The 16,928-nt window shown below is 41.9% G+C and overlaps 1 protein-coding gene across 6 annotated transcripts in view; it reads right to left on the bottom strand.

Annotated features, from left to right (window-relative positions):
- SSBP3 (single stranded DNA binding protein 3) overlaps positions 1-16,928 on the bottom strand; it is a 137,831-nt gene that overhangs the window by 32,171 nt on the left and 88,732 nt on the right. For all 6 annotated transcript variants that reach the window (XM_048859764.2, XM_048859760.2, XM_048859758.2 and 3 more), the window contains exon 5: positions 10,606-10,695. In XM_048859764.2, the coding sequence (XP_048715721.1) occupies positions 10,606-10,695 (90 nt within the window). The remainder of the gene's footprint in view (positions 1-10,605; positions 10,696-16,928) is intronic.

The raw sequence follows: 16,928 nt of genomic DNA, 5'->3' as shown, positions 1-16,928 counted from the left end.
CCAGGAAATTCAAGACTTTGTGAAACATTTTGTTGGCAAGCAGCACATGGCAGTAAATCAAATCCTCATGGCCGCATTATTGTTCAATAGTAATGCTCATGACAGCTACTTCTGGATAATATAACTGCAGATGTACAGTTTATGCAAACATCTCGGCAAACACTGCATGCTCTTTCAACTTGTTATGCAGCATGGGAGGAGCTGGATGTTTTCAAACGGCAACAACAACAAGCATCTGAAAATGTTAGCTACTTCCTGTCTGCTACCCTGAGGCCACTAAATCCATTGTGCTCAAATTAAACTGCAGCCTTCCATTCTATTTTCTTCTGCTCTCCTACATCCCAATCCCTTCCAGCTTTTACAGCACCGCTTAAGATTCATTTCGTACCTCTTATTCAAAAAAAAAAAAGACCAGAACGTCTGGATGTTCTCTCTAAATATTTGCAGATGTTCTACAACCAAGGAGAATTGCATTTCAACCAAGAGTGCCTGTTGGGTCTTTATTTTCCTAGTTTAAAAAAAAAAAAAGACAATTGTTCTTTTGGTTATAAATCTATCAGTGAACTCATCTGACTGATCACAACGGTTCAGCAATATGGAATGCTTTAATGAAACGATGAACTGGCTCCAATCAGGGGAGCCAACGCTTCTATTGGGACGTTCAACATACATTACCTAAACTTGTCTAATAGGATGGGGCCAGACCCCCACAAAAAAAATCCTGATTTTTTTAAAAATGCTTGTTCAGGTACAAGACTAATTATCAGGGATTTCACTCCGTATTAAGAGGGAAAAACAAGTGCTTCTGAGCAAGTGAGAGCTGAACTTTGTGATTATTTCAATATCTCTTTTAGACGGTTTAGCCCACTATTTCCCAAACTTGTGACAGCTGTGCCCCTTTTCAGAAAAATTGAACTCATTTCCCCTCCCAGCAGCCCTACTCTGGCTAGTTCTTTGGGTCATCCCCACTTTGAGATGGGCTGGGGTAGATGTTCTGAACATAATTCCTATTCTTTCTTACATATGTTGATGAGCAGTGAATAGTTAATTATGCTGACATTTGACACATCGGCATCTGACTTAGCACCCAATGGAACGAATAGGGCGGTCTGCAACTCAGACATCATTTCAAGTTCTTGGCAGAGATCTGCTTGAGTCTACATTGCTTATGCTCAATTCGCTTTTTGAAAGTTTTCTTCACAATCATAACAGCTAGAAACTTTTTTAAATGAAAGAGGAGACTTCAGGAAACAACCTGCCCAATCTCCCTCCACACTTTGGGAAACAATGGTTTAACTCATTGCTTGACACAAGTTGCTTTATCTTCTCTCAGGTATTTCTGAAAGACTTATCAGAGTGGTCTGGGAAGACAATTACAGATACCTGTAGGTGTTCTAGTCCATTTCTGTCAGCACGGCTCATTACCGTGGCCTTAACTAGACAGACTATGAGAAATATATTTCTCAGAGACAAATCTATACCAATAGATAATAGAAGTGTTTTGTTGTTGCTGATGAGATTATTTCCACTCTATCTTTCATGAGCTCAACTTCTCAACCTTCTTGTAAAATATTAAACATGGAAAATTGCACAAGCGATCACAGTTGCATGTGTGTCAATTTATGTTTCAAGAGTAATTTAGCACAAATGGATCATGTTTTTATGAGATGCACACTTTCAGATAATGGGTTTTTTTTATTTTTAAAAACATTTTTAAGTACCTCTAGGGGTGGGGAGAATAATGAAGAATAGTATAACAAGGTAAAGTATCAACACAACAAGTTATCTACAATTTATACTTCGCTAAAGGAAGGCATCCCACATTTTAAATGATATTTCTCTAGATACACATTCCAACATAAAAGAGGGTACCCAAAATGTGATTTGCCATCATTAGAGAGAGGTCTGAAATTGTATATTTTATTGGGTAGAAAAAGAGAATCTAGCCCCCCTTTTAAAAGATAGAATTCTAAGATGCCAACTGGGAAAATTAAATCACTAAAATTCTTTATTAGAGAAACTCTGGAATCCTTCAAAATAAGTGCAGGAATGTATCAAAGAACCTTCAACCATTCTATCAGAAAACACTGCAGAGATTAAAGAGGCATTTTCCATAGCAGCAGATACCATCATTCCCCCCTACTTTAGAACTCCACAGTTTAATCACGACAACATTAGCAGTAGGTAAGATGCATATTAAAGGCATTAGGCCTGACTTGCTATCCAAAGGATTAATGCTCTACTTTAACTCAAGCCATATATGCAATAGTCAGGAATGCAACCGCATTTTACAGCCCAAACGACAGGAAACTTAAAAAAAACAAAAAACAAAAAGAAACCCTGTCCTGCAGCAGCAGCAGCATGATTCATCATGTACTCAGGTTCAGGATACAGGGCTCTGGCAGCAGCTGCGCAAAATTCAGTGTTTAGCAAGCCATACCTCAGTTACTAGGAGACTCAAATGGCTGCCTGACCTATGGGCATCTGAAATGACGACTCTTACCTGCAAGTTTGGATTTAGTGTCCCACACATTGCTGAACAGCTTGGTTACTCTCCCTGCTCAAGGTAAGTGACAGTCAAGCAGGACCAATCCTGCTTTGGAACACTGTCAAACACCCATCCTTCCCCATAGCTGTGATATTCCAGAATCATATAAATTAAGAGAAGGAAGAGAACAGCTATAGGTCACGGAGTCCATCCTCCTGACAGTTCACGATTATTCTCCATAGTTCCTTACATTTACTGTGGGCTTTGTGCAGTGAATTTAAATGTTTCAAATAATGAGCGCATCCCTCACTGCCCATGGGGGAGACTGCCACAGGGCTAGAGGCTGCATTCCCAACTGCAAAGCTGACCATGCTCAGAAATGTTTACACTGCTGTAGTTTTACCGCTAGTTTGGCTGGGGTGTCACTTTTGTAATGCCGTTTTGGAAAAAATATTTTAATAATATTAATATTAATAGTCCATAAGTGCCTGACTTTCAATGGGACAAAGGCTCTTAAGTCACTTTTGAAAATGTGTAGATGGACTGGGTAGATAGATGTGAGTTCAGATATTAAGAGGAATTATTTAAGATGGTGCTAGGGGTAGATATTTCTCCCTTACTTTATGGGGCTGTATTCCTGACTATTACATGTGTATGGTTTGAGTGTGACAGAGCGTTAATTCTCTGGATAGCAAGCGAGGCCTGATGACTAACATTCTCTCACCTACTGCGAAGTCACTTATGAAAAACAGAACTTTAGTTCCTAAATCACTATGGTACTTTTGAAAGCTTATCCTGAGAGCCAGTTTACATTTCTCTCTACATTTCATCCCACCACTCCTAGTATAAACTTTACGTAGACTCCTTCCTGGCATCAAACGCTTCAAGCATCTCCTTCGCTCAACAATACTACTTTGTTCTTTTAACCAATTGTTCTGTCCCACACATCAAACTCCAGCAGCGATAAGTTACAGACCACATGAGCTTTGAAAAGAAAAAAGTTATAAAAGACAAGACTTTCAATAACTCCTCATCTCCCTCTCCATATCCTCACTCCCCAAAAGAGTCACCCAGCTATGAAGTGACTTGGGAGGGAGGTGGCCCTCAGAACTGGCAAAGCAACTCAGAAATTAAGTTTACTGACAGGTAAGAATCCTCATTGTCTGAGATTGTCTTTACAACAATGCTCTTTAAAAATACACCCAATACACAAGGATTTAGTGACAGAATAAGAAACAGGTACTTACTGTCTGAAGAGCTCTACAACTTATGGCTGCACCTAGGGGAGAAGAGTCTAAACCTGCAACCCTTTGTGAATGCCAGAAGGGACCACTCTGCAAACCTCTTCTTTGCCAAGGCTCTGGCTACAATTCATGTCTCATGAGCTCTACTTTCCTGGGTGCAGGGAATTCTTTCTAGAACAGTCTTCTCCTATACACTTCCTGGTCCTTTAGCTTACGAGTTTGAATTTCAAAGGTTTACATTCCCTCCCACACTACCAAGATTATCAAAAGATTTCCATCTCTCTTGTCTTCATGAGAACATTTTAGTGCCCTTTTAGAATATCCAGCAGCCCCCACCACCACCTACAGTCCAAGTGTGACTAGGTTAGGACAATAGTTTGAGGGAGGAGTCTTGCATCCCAATTCAAATGAAAGGAGCATCTGACTCTTTGGCATAAATAATGAAAGGAAAGCCCACCCTTTCCCTGTAAGAACCCAAATACAGCTCTCTGCATGCCCAGGCTGCCAGCTTGGGAACTCTCCAAGGCAGACAACGCTGTTTAGAAAGACAGATGGCAGAAGGTGCTTAAAGGACAATGAAGTTGCAATGCAAAGAAACAAAGGACAAAACAGGACAATAATTCTTTAAGCTGGTTCAAATTAATACTACCATCAGGAGGAGAGATCCTGCCAGAAAAGCCTCTTTTTCCCCATCTGATGGCTTTGCGAGGTCAGGAACTTTCATTTTAAGAGGTATCAAAGCCAACCAACATGTGACTTCTCCTGGAAACTAACCAAAATGCCAGAGGAGGCCAACAAAGCCCACTTCCTCTGCAAGTAACCACCAAGGAGAGAATCTATTGGAAATCCCATCATATGCAAGGGAAGGCACAGGAAAACACAGTAACCAGTTCCAAGTATGAGAATGAGTCCCTTGTGGAACAGATCTGGCAAGTTCTCACCAATCCAAATACTAGGGCAATGTTGATACACCCATTGTGAATGCTTCCGCATGCACACACCACTCCCTGGGAAAAACTTTCTGCCTGCTCAAATAACCTCCTGCTAGATTACTTGTGCGGACCGTGAGGTAATGACTTCCTGCCCAGTTCGGTAGAAAGCAACTCATCTCTCTCCACAACAACTAGACCCTCGTTCCCCTGGGTTTGTCTGTTGGCACCTGTATTGTGGGGTTGAGTTTGCCATGACAACCTACTGTTGCAGAAGATTGTCTTGGAGCTCTCCAGACCCCTCTTGTTGCTAATACCTTTATATGCTAAGCTTTTGGCCATCTCTCACAAACTGTCTGAGGCACTGGATGTGCTGGAGAGCTGGAAAAATGGGCTTTGGTTGTCAAAAGAAGCCAAGCCACAATTGAGCTCTACGCATAATGCCACAGCTTTCTACTTCCTAGGAAAGCAAAGAGGACTGCTGAAGGTAAAGTTATTCAAGTGCCCTGAGCTTCTAGGAAGAGAGCTCTTTGTTTTAGGAGGAGGAGGAGAAGCCTGGAACGGAGGCTTGAAATTGGGGCAATGCATCAAGAGAAAACGAAGAGCACTGTAAGGATCAGCCCTTGTCTCACAGGAAACGGGGCAGCATTTGTTGCAAACTCTAAATTGCAGGTTTCTTATATGACTGAAAACCCTGTTCCACTAGCTGGGCTGAACATCATTCCCAGATGTAATGGTCAGCCAGACAAAGCCAGCCTCTGCTGTGAGCAGCTGGAAGACTAAGACCACTACTAATCTTTAGTCCCATGCTCTCTTGGGAAGATGTCATCCTCAATTGGGAGGGAAGATGTAGAAGCTGCTGGTGGAAAATGCAAATCCACTATGGGGAGCGATGTCCAGTAAGCATGTTGAACCCTGGCTAGACAGTATCATACCGCTTAATAGAGAGTTTTGAATCGAGATATCCCCATGGGGAACCATTAGAGATTTGATCTGTGTGGGCCCTCCTGGGGGCTAGGTATGAGAAGCCCATTGGAGAGTATTTTCCACAGGCAGAAAAAATAGGATAAGCCCTCACCCCTTGTATTTTCTTGCTGCTTCCTAGGAGTCTCACGACATTCACTTTGCCTGGGAGCAGGCGACAGGATGTTTTGCCCTTCTCATGCTGTCTAGCAAAGACAGATTCATAGAGGTGGTGGGTTAAGGAGAGGAAAGTTCTGTGGCTGTTGCCAACACTTTGTTATTCTGAGGGGTCCACAGAGTAGTGAGAGGGTAAGAAATCGGTGTCAGAAATTGCTTACATTCCAGTAGAGAAGCCCATGTAACAAGGCTAACTTGCGAAAAATGGTGGTTCCTGACATGGTAGCAGAGTAAGGAAAATCCCTTCCGTTTCCCCTTAAATTCATATTATATGTGAACGGCCCTGCCAGCAATGAAGCCATCCTCTTAAAGCCATCCTCTCCTGATGGCCTGAGGCTCCCACTCCTATAAAACCAGCAGTGACAGGGCTGTAAGAGTGGCGCACTAACCCTACCAGGGTGGACTGATGGTGGCTTCATTCTCTGGCCCAGTGGAAGAGCCGGGGTTGGCTGGCTACACATGTACTTAAGTGCAAATAGGTCTGCTCTGTGCTACTGCTGTCCTTTCCCCAAGGCACGAGACTACCTGGGGGAGGAAAGTTGGAACTGTGGCAAGAGAGATGCAACGTTCTGGCCCTCAAGCTCTGGATCAGGACTCTTCACGTAGCCTGTGAGGCGCATTGGTGGGGCAGCAGCAGCCCAGCGATTCTGATCCGGGGAGCCTAGAACTGCAGAGTCAGGCTTACACCCTCTTTTGGTCTATCCCTATTAACTAGCTAAGCAGCAATCTGGTGTCTACACTACTAGGAGGTTTTGGTTTTTTTTAAACCAATCAGTTCCCACCCCATATTTTTAGAGAGAAAACAGACTGCCACTGGTTTATGAGCAAGCTAAGGCATATGCTGAGCTTTACTACACTATCGGGAATGATGCGTTTATGCCGGAAACCCAAGAAGAAAATAAATGACAAGGATCTCCAGTTTTTCCAGCACAAGAGAAATAAGTAACACAGAAGCACTCACACAATTCAATAAGAGCTACTTGGAAGTGTAATAATCAAGGCTTTAGAAATATTAATGAGAGACATCTGATGTGATACCAGAAAAGGCCTGGGAGCCTGAAAGCTTCACCTAGGGGGATCATGAGTTACATACAGTACCTCAGTTTCTCCTCCAGTAGTCTCACTGCTGTTTTACCAACAGGCTTACAAGCTAGTAAACAAATGCATTTATACTGGGTAATGAACGCTAAGGAGGCGAATGAAAAACGAACTCAGAAATCCCACCATCTTTCACAACTCCCAAGATCTCTAAGCATTAGGGGGCAGTATAGGAACACTGACTAGCTAGTGCTTTGTTATGGTGCACCTCTCACACTAACTGCTGATGCATAGCTAACACAGCAACCGACATTGATTTATGTTCAACTTTCCATTTCATCAGAGTGTGTTACAGAGCTACATACAGAGTTCAAACTTTGGAGAAAATATATAACCAGAGCACGTCTCATGATTATTATATATGCATACATGTGTACACACACACACACACGGCATTTACTCATCACTAACAATGCCTTAAACTTTTGCTGGTAGCTCTTGAACGGTAACCCTTTTGTCCACTACTAGGAACAGGAGAGGTCTATTCTACTGCTGCTGACATTAGGCACAAATTTAGCTTTCTAACTAGAATGGGAAGAGCTTCTCTGATCTTTTTGACGGTGAGTGAAGGGAAAAAATGTTTTTGTACAAAAGGTCACTCTTAGGAGGAGAAGGGAATTTTAGCAGGTAACCATCCATGTGACCACAGTACAGTCACATGATCAACATATCAGAATTTCTTTGTCACTAGTTCATTAACATTCTGAACCCATATATGTGTACACAGCACTTGTTAAATACAGCGTTTCATTTCTGGCAAGGTGCCCGGCAGCAACGGGGATCTAATGACAATGCTTTACCATCAAAGTGGGTCCAAGCTTTGCACAACTGAAGGCTGCATTTACCATTTGCCACAAGATGAAAGGTTGCAGCTAATTTTTATAAAATGGAATAGACTGTATGCATTCTCCACCACAAACTCGAACACAAAATTGTGGCCTGCAGCTGTGGCATTGCATGCTGGGACCAGTAGTCTCCCAGGGCCACCATCATCTTGGATATAGCTAGATTTCAGAACTCTGCCGGCCACGCATTTAGCCCACAGGCTATAGTGTAAATAGCTTCACAAAGAGTTTTTACAAACCTCATCAGCCCTAGAGAACCTCGTACCCAGCATTACGATGTGAGAGCCTGTTGAGCGCATAGCTGTGCACGCTATATTCAGATCTACTCCGTCCCAGTGACCCTATGGCTTCAACCACCACCTCTATTCCAATACACCCAAAACCTGCCCCCTTATCTCCAGTCTCTCCTACTCTTCAGGCTTTTGGCTCTGGATAGGTCCATGATCACCTCTAAACTAATCACCCCCCAAACTGACCACCTTATTTTCCCCTGTAATCTTCACTGACAACTCTACAGGCCTTAGAGACAGACTGGGCTGATCTTATTGTCCCCCATGACCCTTCTCTCCTTTGCTTTCCTTTTCCCATTCTTGGCCTTGCACCTCCTACCATGCTTCCCTTGATGGCTGGAACTAGTTCTTTGGCTTCATATGCCAGGCCTCTTCCTCCTCTAACCCTGCTAAAAACTACCTTTGAAAGGCAATCCTTCCTCCTTTGGTATCCTCAGTAACCCCCAGACCTTCCCTTCCTGAATTATCCTGTATCTGGTGTTAAGCTCACTGGGGGAAGGGGTCATATCTGATTCTGAGGTGCCGATTAATGCTACCCTGTAACAGAATTTTTGTTCTGAAGTTACTGGAATCCATACTAACCACTAACAGACAAAATCCAACGTAGTGGGTCAAGTCTGGAAAACAATTAGGGCACAGTTAGAGCACCCCCTATATTACACCAAGTCAATGGTCTTCAGTGATCGGACTCCACATTATGCCTTTACTACATTCTGGTCCCATTCCTTGCCTCCATCTACTAGTGGACTAGTCAGTCTGTTGCCCAGGCTGACACATTAGGGTCAAGGAGGGAAATCCTAGCTGCTTCAATCCTTTGCATTTCCTGTGTCCCTTCAGACATTGCCCTCTCCAACTCAGTGTTCTGTTCTCCTACGAAGATAAGAAACTAACTAAAAAGCAGCTAACAGCTCAACACAGAAACCCACTAGCAAGATGCCGGAGCAGGCAGAGCTTACAGTCTCCAGCTTATCCAAAAGTGGAAACTATCTGAACACCGAAAAAAAAAAAAATTACGGTGGTTTTGGTACAAAGTTCAGACACTGCTAAAACGTGGCCTCCTTTCCAGGGGTGAGGGAGACGGCAGTTGGGGCTGGCATTTAGGGAAGGAAATGTGTGCGGTAGAATTTGGGGTGGGAGGCAGCTTTTAGGGAAGCACTGCTTATGACAAGTGAATCATGTGGAGGGAGCCCTGTAGCCCACCAATGGACACCACGGCTACTAGAGCTGTGGGCCATTATAAACCAGAGGAAGGAAAAAAGAAGCTTAAATTCCCTCTGTCACTCCTACCCCACACCCACTTTGGTTAAATAAAATGTGTCACTTCTGGATCTGCTCCAACTTTTTTGAAATTTGAAACCCCACAGAGGTGTGAGGTTGCAGGCTGGGGCGGGACGGGTATGGACCAACTTCTCACTCAGCAGAATGAAAATTAAAACCCTGGAAACACATTTGTTATGTACAGGGAACAGAACGCAAGTTGCTGGCAGCAGCTATAATCTGCAAGGCATCGCCTCTTTTCTCTTTGTCTCCTCCAATATCAGAGGCGCTTTGGTAAACCCTGCAACAGGCCAAATCAATATTCAGATGTTCTTATTTTGACATGAGCGTGTTCAGGAAATGGGGAATTGTTTAACAAAAAGATCCCATCTCTCCACGCATGCACATCAACCACAATACTGCCACAACAAATCATAATCAGTTTATCAAGTAAAGCTGTCTATTGCCCAAGAACTTCTCCTGTAGGCAAATCATGAACCCAGATAACAATAGCAACTGGTCAGAACAAATATTGCCCACCGACAGCCAGCTCATCTGTTACATGAACAAGCACTTATTCCTTAAGAAATAAGATCATAACGCACCAAGATTTCACATTGTGGCAATCAGCACATATACATGGCATAAAAAAGGTTCCAGAGAAATTAAAAACATCTTACAAGTAATAAATCTTAAAGCTTCCATTCCAAATGCTCTTTAAAGTCCTTCCCATTAGGATCACGCATAGATTATATTGCCAAGTCTTGAATCAGGGCATAAGTAAAATGAACCATGGAAATGGAGAGGACACTTACAGCAAATTCTTACAAGGTGTCTCCTTGACATGCAATGATTTTTGACCCATATTGAATCTGCTTCTGCCTGTGGCTACAATTTAAGCTAGTGTTTGTTAAATGCGTTCAGTGATTGCAGTTGGAAAAAATCAAGTGGTTAACCAGAGGGAAAAGGTTCCAAGAACCAAAATCCAGCATGTTTTGAATTATGCACAAGCCCATTATGACCGAAGAATAAATAAAATCTCCCCCACCCTTCCTCCCCAAAAAAAGCCATTTTGGAAAAATATCAATTGTAAAAAAAGAATCAGAGAGACTAATTTGCTGTGCTTACAAAAAGCAACGTGGAACAGCAGCAGAACGTTACAATTGATTGGCTACTTCTGGCATTTTTAATTAAAAAAATTAATCAAGAGACTATTTTCTGGGATCCTCTTGGAAACTGCAATGCTGACATTAAGAAGCCAAGGAGACACATGGACCAACACCACCAAAAAGAATCAGGAAGTTCAAAACCTACCTGAAAGAAACCTGGAGGGATGGGACCGCCTGGCATTCCATCATTAGGAGGAATGTTTCCTAGTACTGGACTTGGGGCTGCAGCTGCGCTCTGCAGGAAACAGAAAGATGGACAAATTGATTTCATGTCAGATTTAAAAGGCAATCTCTGCTGTCATACCCCACTATACCAATTAACCCACAACTAATCACTGATAGCATCAAAGGGGTATGAAATCAACCTGCACCCTCTATGCCCATTTTCAGAACACTATGCTTAAGCATTCAACCAAAATGGAAGCCGATGATGGTCTTTAGGTTTAATATCTTGGGACCAAATGTTGCTCAGGTCACCTCTATCTATGCCTGGGTGCAACTGAGGGCAGGGATTGACCCTAAAGTGACTTTTTAAACAACTTTTCCACACCATCCATTTAATTATGGTAAGTACGTATTTTAGAAATACAACAGCGGCATTCATGGCAAAAGAAATCAGCAAAGATGCCCTCAGGTAAGGCATCATTAACTTGAGTTAAAAAAACAACAAAAACACCCCTTTCAAGATGGTTTGGAACAAAAGCACCTATGTCTCTTTCCCTACTGATTTTCTCTTCACAGATCATCAGTGAGGACTCTGAACCCACTGGTCAGGGCTTCCAATTGACTTAACACCCTGTCCCCTACCCCTTCCCATTTATTTACTTCCTTGTTCCTGCACCACTGTTCTCTCTCTCTCTCTGGTCAGCATGCTTCTGGGAATGGAGTTTACATTATCCATTAACAAACAAGAGGAAGAGCTCACGTTGCACCCTGTTCATGGCCCTACAAAAACTGAGGCTTTTTGGTTTTTTTAAAGTAACCAAGATATTTAGTATCGTTAATCCATTGGAGAATCTGATTTTGGATTCTAATGTGTCGAATTTGGAACTATTTAAAAAATAAACTTAACAAGTCCTTGCTTTATTTTTCCAGATTTGCCACACTGTTTTGCTCTGTCCTCGAAGAAGATGCATCCCCCACCTTGCACCTTTTTATTATTTATTTTCCAGTAAGTGTCTTGTAATAACTGCAAATGCTTCAGCTCTACATACAGCCCCTTCCCTCCAGGTCCCTCACAAAGCTTTTGCATTTCCTTACATTTTAGTTGCTTGGACTGCATACCTAAACTGCAAGTGGCTCTGCTGAAAGCCTTTGTTTTGGTAGACAAATGATTTGGTTTTGTTCACCCTTGTGTACAGCAGAGAGTGCAGGTTACTTGGATAACACTTGTTCCCATTTAGCAACCGTATTCATATTTCCTCCCTCGATATTATATATATTGTGGGGCAAAGGGGAGTTCTCTGGCGTGCATATCAAACCCGTAGCGGGCCGTGAAACAGAGAACACCTTCTAGGTTTTGCTGAGTGAACTGGCCATTTTTATAACGACAGTAGTTAAAGATAAACAGCTGCAAGACTAAACTGAGTATTCACTTTCAGTTTAATGAACCAATCACTCCGCTTTGGCCTTTCACCTGTGGAAACAAACTGAAGGATCTTAGTTTAAATTTGGCAGATTCTGCTTGTGTCAAAAGAATAGCTGTACACACTGAACTGGCCTGCTACTTAATGTAAGTGGCAGTTTCTGCTTGAAAAAAGGAGCAGCATTATGTAAGGCTGCTGCTACTCAGAAGGAAAAGAAAGATTTCTTCCCTCAACACCACAGCTGACAGAAATGTCCCTTCTAGGACAGCAATAATCATTCTGCTGTTTGCTCACTTATCTGTAGACGAGCACGCCGATACTTCCAGTGCCATTTTAAAGATCAGAGTAATTTGAAAACCAACGTGACCGAGTTTAATGCAATCAGTGATGACTTTCCTTTGAATTTTTATGATAAACTTGTCTACCTGATGTTACGTAACAGAACTATTGCTCTTTTCCTCCGGTCATTTAAATTGCATTCACAAAGGAAAACCCACAAGATATCAAAACACAGCAAGATCCTCTTTCTTCTTGGTTTAAGTCCCACACCTACAAATCTCCCCTTCCCACCAAAACTTCTTTAGAGAGAGGAACACTGGAGAGTCCATTTTAAAAAGGTAAATGGCATCTCTTCAAGTGTTTATTGTAATTTATGCGATGGCAATTTCAACAAAACAAGAAACTCGGAAGACAGTCGAATGGGCAAGGTAAGCCTTATGACAAGTCAGGAGCCAGCTGAAAAACACCACAATATTTCACCCAATTTCAGCCAACAAAAGCCCTCAGATTCAGAGTCCAGGCAGCGAGTTTGGGTTCAGAAAGCCCCATATGACAGTTAGCACATCACCCAACTGAATTCACCTCTGCTCCCTCCATAGCCTCTCTAGTCTATCCTTCACTCCAAGCGCGTCATTGGTTGTATGTATTTAAACAGGGAGGGGAGGGAAGCCAGTTTCATAGCGCTTTTAAATTATTAAGCCAGTTTCAGTTTTGGGTAGAAAATTTGCCTCGAGGCTAACAACCTGTATGCCTGGGTTTCAGTTCAGTGTAATTTGAAACTGTCAAGCTATTTACACCTTGCTGTGAGAAAAGGCTGTGTTATCAATGCAAAGTGCAAAACCCAACACAACAATACTAAGCAGAAAGACTGAGAAATAACCTACTGAGCATAAATAAAGCCCCTCATATGCATGGGATCATTATTCTGCAAGTGGCACCTTAGAGACTAACCAATTTATCTGAGCATAAGCTTTCATGAGCTACAGCTCACTTCATCGGATGCATACTGTGGAAAGTGTAGAAGATCTTTTTATACACACAAAGCATGAAAAAATACCTCCCCCCTCCGATGAAGTGAGCTGTAACTCACGAAAGCTTATGCTCAAATGAATTGGTTAGTCTCTAAGGTGCCACAAATACTCCTTTTCTTTTTGCTAATACAGACTAACACGGCTGTTGCAGAATAACAGGTTTCAGAGTAAGTGTTTTTTGAAGGAAAAAATAACAGCCTGGTTGTGGGGAATGCCCCTTTTAGCCAGGGCACAGGACGGTTTCTGCGCAAATTAGTTCAGAAGGAACTTTCGCGCTCCTGACTTTTGGTTTAGGTTTCTCTGCCTTTGCAGGCAGCCAGCTCCTGCTCCACCAGCCGCATGTAATGAGCTGTTAAGTCACAGCTATTACTTACTCCAGAATGGTTCTGGGCGCTGGCTAGTCAGGGGGGAAGCAAGGGGAAAGTGCTGCTTTAGATTGTATGGGTTTGTAGTTCGCCCCACTACCTGCATTATATTTTATAGCCAAATCAGTATAAAGCATTTTTATTAAACATTACAAACAATAAGGATCTGAAATAGACGGGCTGCTTCTAAAATCTTTTAGCCAGAACATGGCAACAATCTCTCCCCACAAAGCCATCCACAGCAAACATCATAAGCCACCGCTTTCACCTTTGCAAAGCTTATTTGGACCAAAGGCAATTTACAGGGTGGATTAAAAAAAAGTCAAATTTAATTTTTAAAATTTAAATCAGATTTTATTTAAATTAATTAAAAAAACAAAAACAAGCCTACTTACAATTACATTTCCAAATGAACTAAGGCCCTAAACTTCTTATCTAGTAAAGTCATTTAAATTAAATACAACAAATAATTTTAAGCAGTCCATGTTTGTTGCCAAGTTTTAAAGGAAGGCAAACCCCTGAACCGATGGAAGTCACTGGCTAAGCACCTAGAACCAGAGTTTATAGAAGTATTAAACCAGCTTTTGGACAGCCTTAGCCTCTTCTGCAGGTGCAGAGAGAACATTCTCTTCAATTCAGTTTATTGAACTAGCTCAGTTCATTCAAAGTTAAGAAACCAATTGGGAGCTGAAAAGGCAGGAGAGCTTGTTTACCTCATCCAATCTAAATAAAAACTAGGTGTAAGAGGATGAGCTCTACTAGTTCTAAAAATCTTGAAGAACATGATGACCAGAGACAATCAGTTCAATCAGTTAGCTACAGATAACATTTTCAGTGTTTCATAAATCAATTAGCTTTAAATGCAAAACGTTCGATTTTTTTTTAAAAAGTATCCAGCACTTAGGTAGTTTTATTTAAAGTAAAAAGTTTACATGTGCATTTTAATTGAATTTAAATTACCATTCAAGTAGAACTTGACAAAAAAATCACAAGTAAAAAATTAATCTGGTAAATAAAGAATGTATTTGCCATTTTCTGGCATAGTAAAAAATGTAAAGATTAAGAAGCTGAACAAATGTAACTTACATAGTTTAACTGCTTAAATAAGTGTGTACACACAAACTCTTCCTGCTTAGCAAAAAGTAGTAACAAAAACAGTGCAAAGGCTATATTTAGTTGCAAATCAACACGTTTTAATAGTTACAAACTAATGAGAACCAGTCCTTTAGGAAAAGAACTAAAAAAAAGTACAAATGTAAAACATGATTAAAATAGGTGATTTACTTGCTGATTTATATCATGATTGAAGTCAGTGATTTAAATTGTTTGATGTAAATTAATCCATTTTGTCAATTTACAGAACTAGATTATGAACCCTAAAATTCCAGGTTTAATAGCAACTGTCAACTCTCAGGAGGTGCTACCTAGACCAATCTCTGTAGTACTGGTTACAACATCTGAACATCCTTTTTGGTGGATCATACATTTAAGGAGCCAGCAGTGATTCTGTCAAATACGCACGTCCCATTCCTGTACACAATGAAGCAGGCCTCATCTCACCCCACCTCCACCAATTCTGATGGTCATAACTGGCTCTCACAAAAGCACAGGCAGGTGGAAAGCTTATTTTTATTTAAATTATTTCAGTGAATAGTATAGGGTGTCCCTAGATGAGGGAAGTTTATATCGGAGGCAGTGTGTGGTCTAACTGAGATCTCTGGAATGGGAGTCAAGAAGCCTGCTGAGTAATCTGCGAAAAGTCACTTCACCTCTCTATGCCTTTGTTTTCCATCCCATTCATATTGTCCATCTTGTCTACGTAGGCAGTGAACTCACTGAGGCAGGGACTCTCACGTATGCATACAGTCCCTAAACACAATAGGGTTCTGATCTCTATTAGGACCTCGAGGAACTACCAAAATAAAAACCATATATAACACACACAAGAACAAACCCCTCATTTATGACTTCATTCCCCTGCCCTCAAGGCAGAACTGACTAGATGGGCTATTCAGGTCCCTTCCAGTCCTACACTTCTATAAGACGACAATGCTGCCCCAGTGCAACACAGGGTGTGCACTGGTGTAGCGCATCTACCGCTGCCCAAGTGAAAAAAAAACAAACCCCCAAAACTCAGCCTAACACTTTTTGTCTCTACTATGTTGACTAAGTTTCTCACTTACCCATCTCCTCCCTTCACCACTCCTCTTCCCCCACCCATTTGTAGAAGTTAAGACAGCCTGCAGGTGTGTCATATCCCTTGCAAATGGCTCTAAGGCAATCAAGAGCCACGCAACCCATCACTGCCGTCCCCAAAACCAAGCCTCTGTTGAATTCAGCACTATTCAAAGCCACTGGTGTGCTTCAACCAGGCTGCCTTCAACATACACATGGCCCCATCCATGCAAGCCTGTGTTTAAACATGACCTGACACTGGAGAGGGGGAAAGAACCAGGCCTGGACCTTGGAATACTGTGGATGACATCACAAGTACAAGGAAGCAAAAGCTGAATGCCGGAGAAGTGATGTTTATCCAGGCTGTTTAAAGCCTAGATTTGTTACACCACTTATCTAAGTAAAGCACTCGGGAGAAAACATTCTTTCCCTTGGGGATTCAACACCCCTTCAGCCCAAATTAAGGGCTGAGAATGCAACTGTGCATCAGAAGCAGAATCCTCCAGATAAAACAAGGAAGAACCAGATCTGACATTCCTGGTATTTGTACAGTTAAAAATAACTAGCAGGAAAAACAAACCCACCCATTTCAGGCTGTCTTTATACAATACAGAGCAGCAAAAAGGGGCACAAGCCCAATTTCTCTCCCCTTTGCAGGTCAGACTTTAGAAGTGACATGAAATCTTAATTCAAGCCCACTGAACACACTGCAGGTTCTCTGCAAGGCAGATGAATGCTTTTAATGAGAAAATATACAAGACCCAGCGCCAAACTGCAGCAAATCCACTTAACATTTCCTTTATAAAGCCCTCTATCATACAAAATGCTTCTCTCCGAAGAAGGCAGCACTGCAATAAAGCTGCCAGGCAGTATTTTATGGTTTCAAGAGATTTCCAGCACACCATAATCCCTTGGTGGGAAACCTCCCAAAGCTAAACAGATCCCAAAGCATTTTAGAATAATACAGTTCACATATCTGGGCACTTCAGGGCCCATCTATACCAGATACGAACTATGTGCCATAGAAAGCAG

Source organism: Caretta caretta, chromosome 8 (assembly GCF_965140235.1).
Source record: "Caretta caretta isolate rCarCar2 chromosome 8, rCarCar1.hap1, whole genome shotgun sequence".
NCBI lineage: Eukaryota > Metazoa > Chordata > Testudines > Cheloniidae > Caretta > Caretta caretta.
Note: the sequence above shows the minus strand (reverse complement) of the source record. Positions and strands in the feature narration are given on the sequence as shown.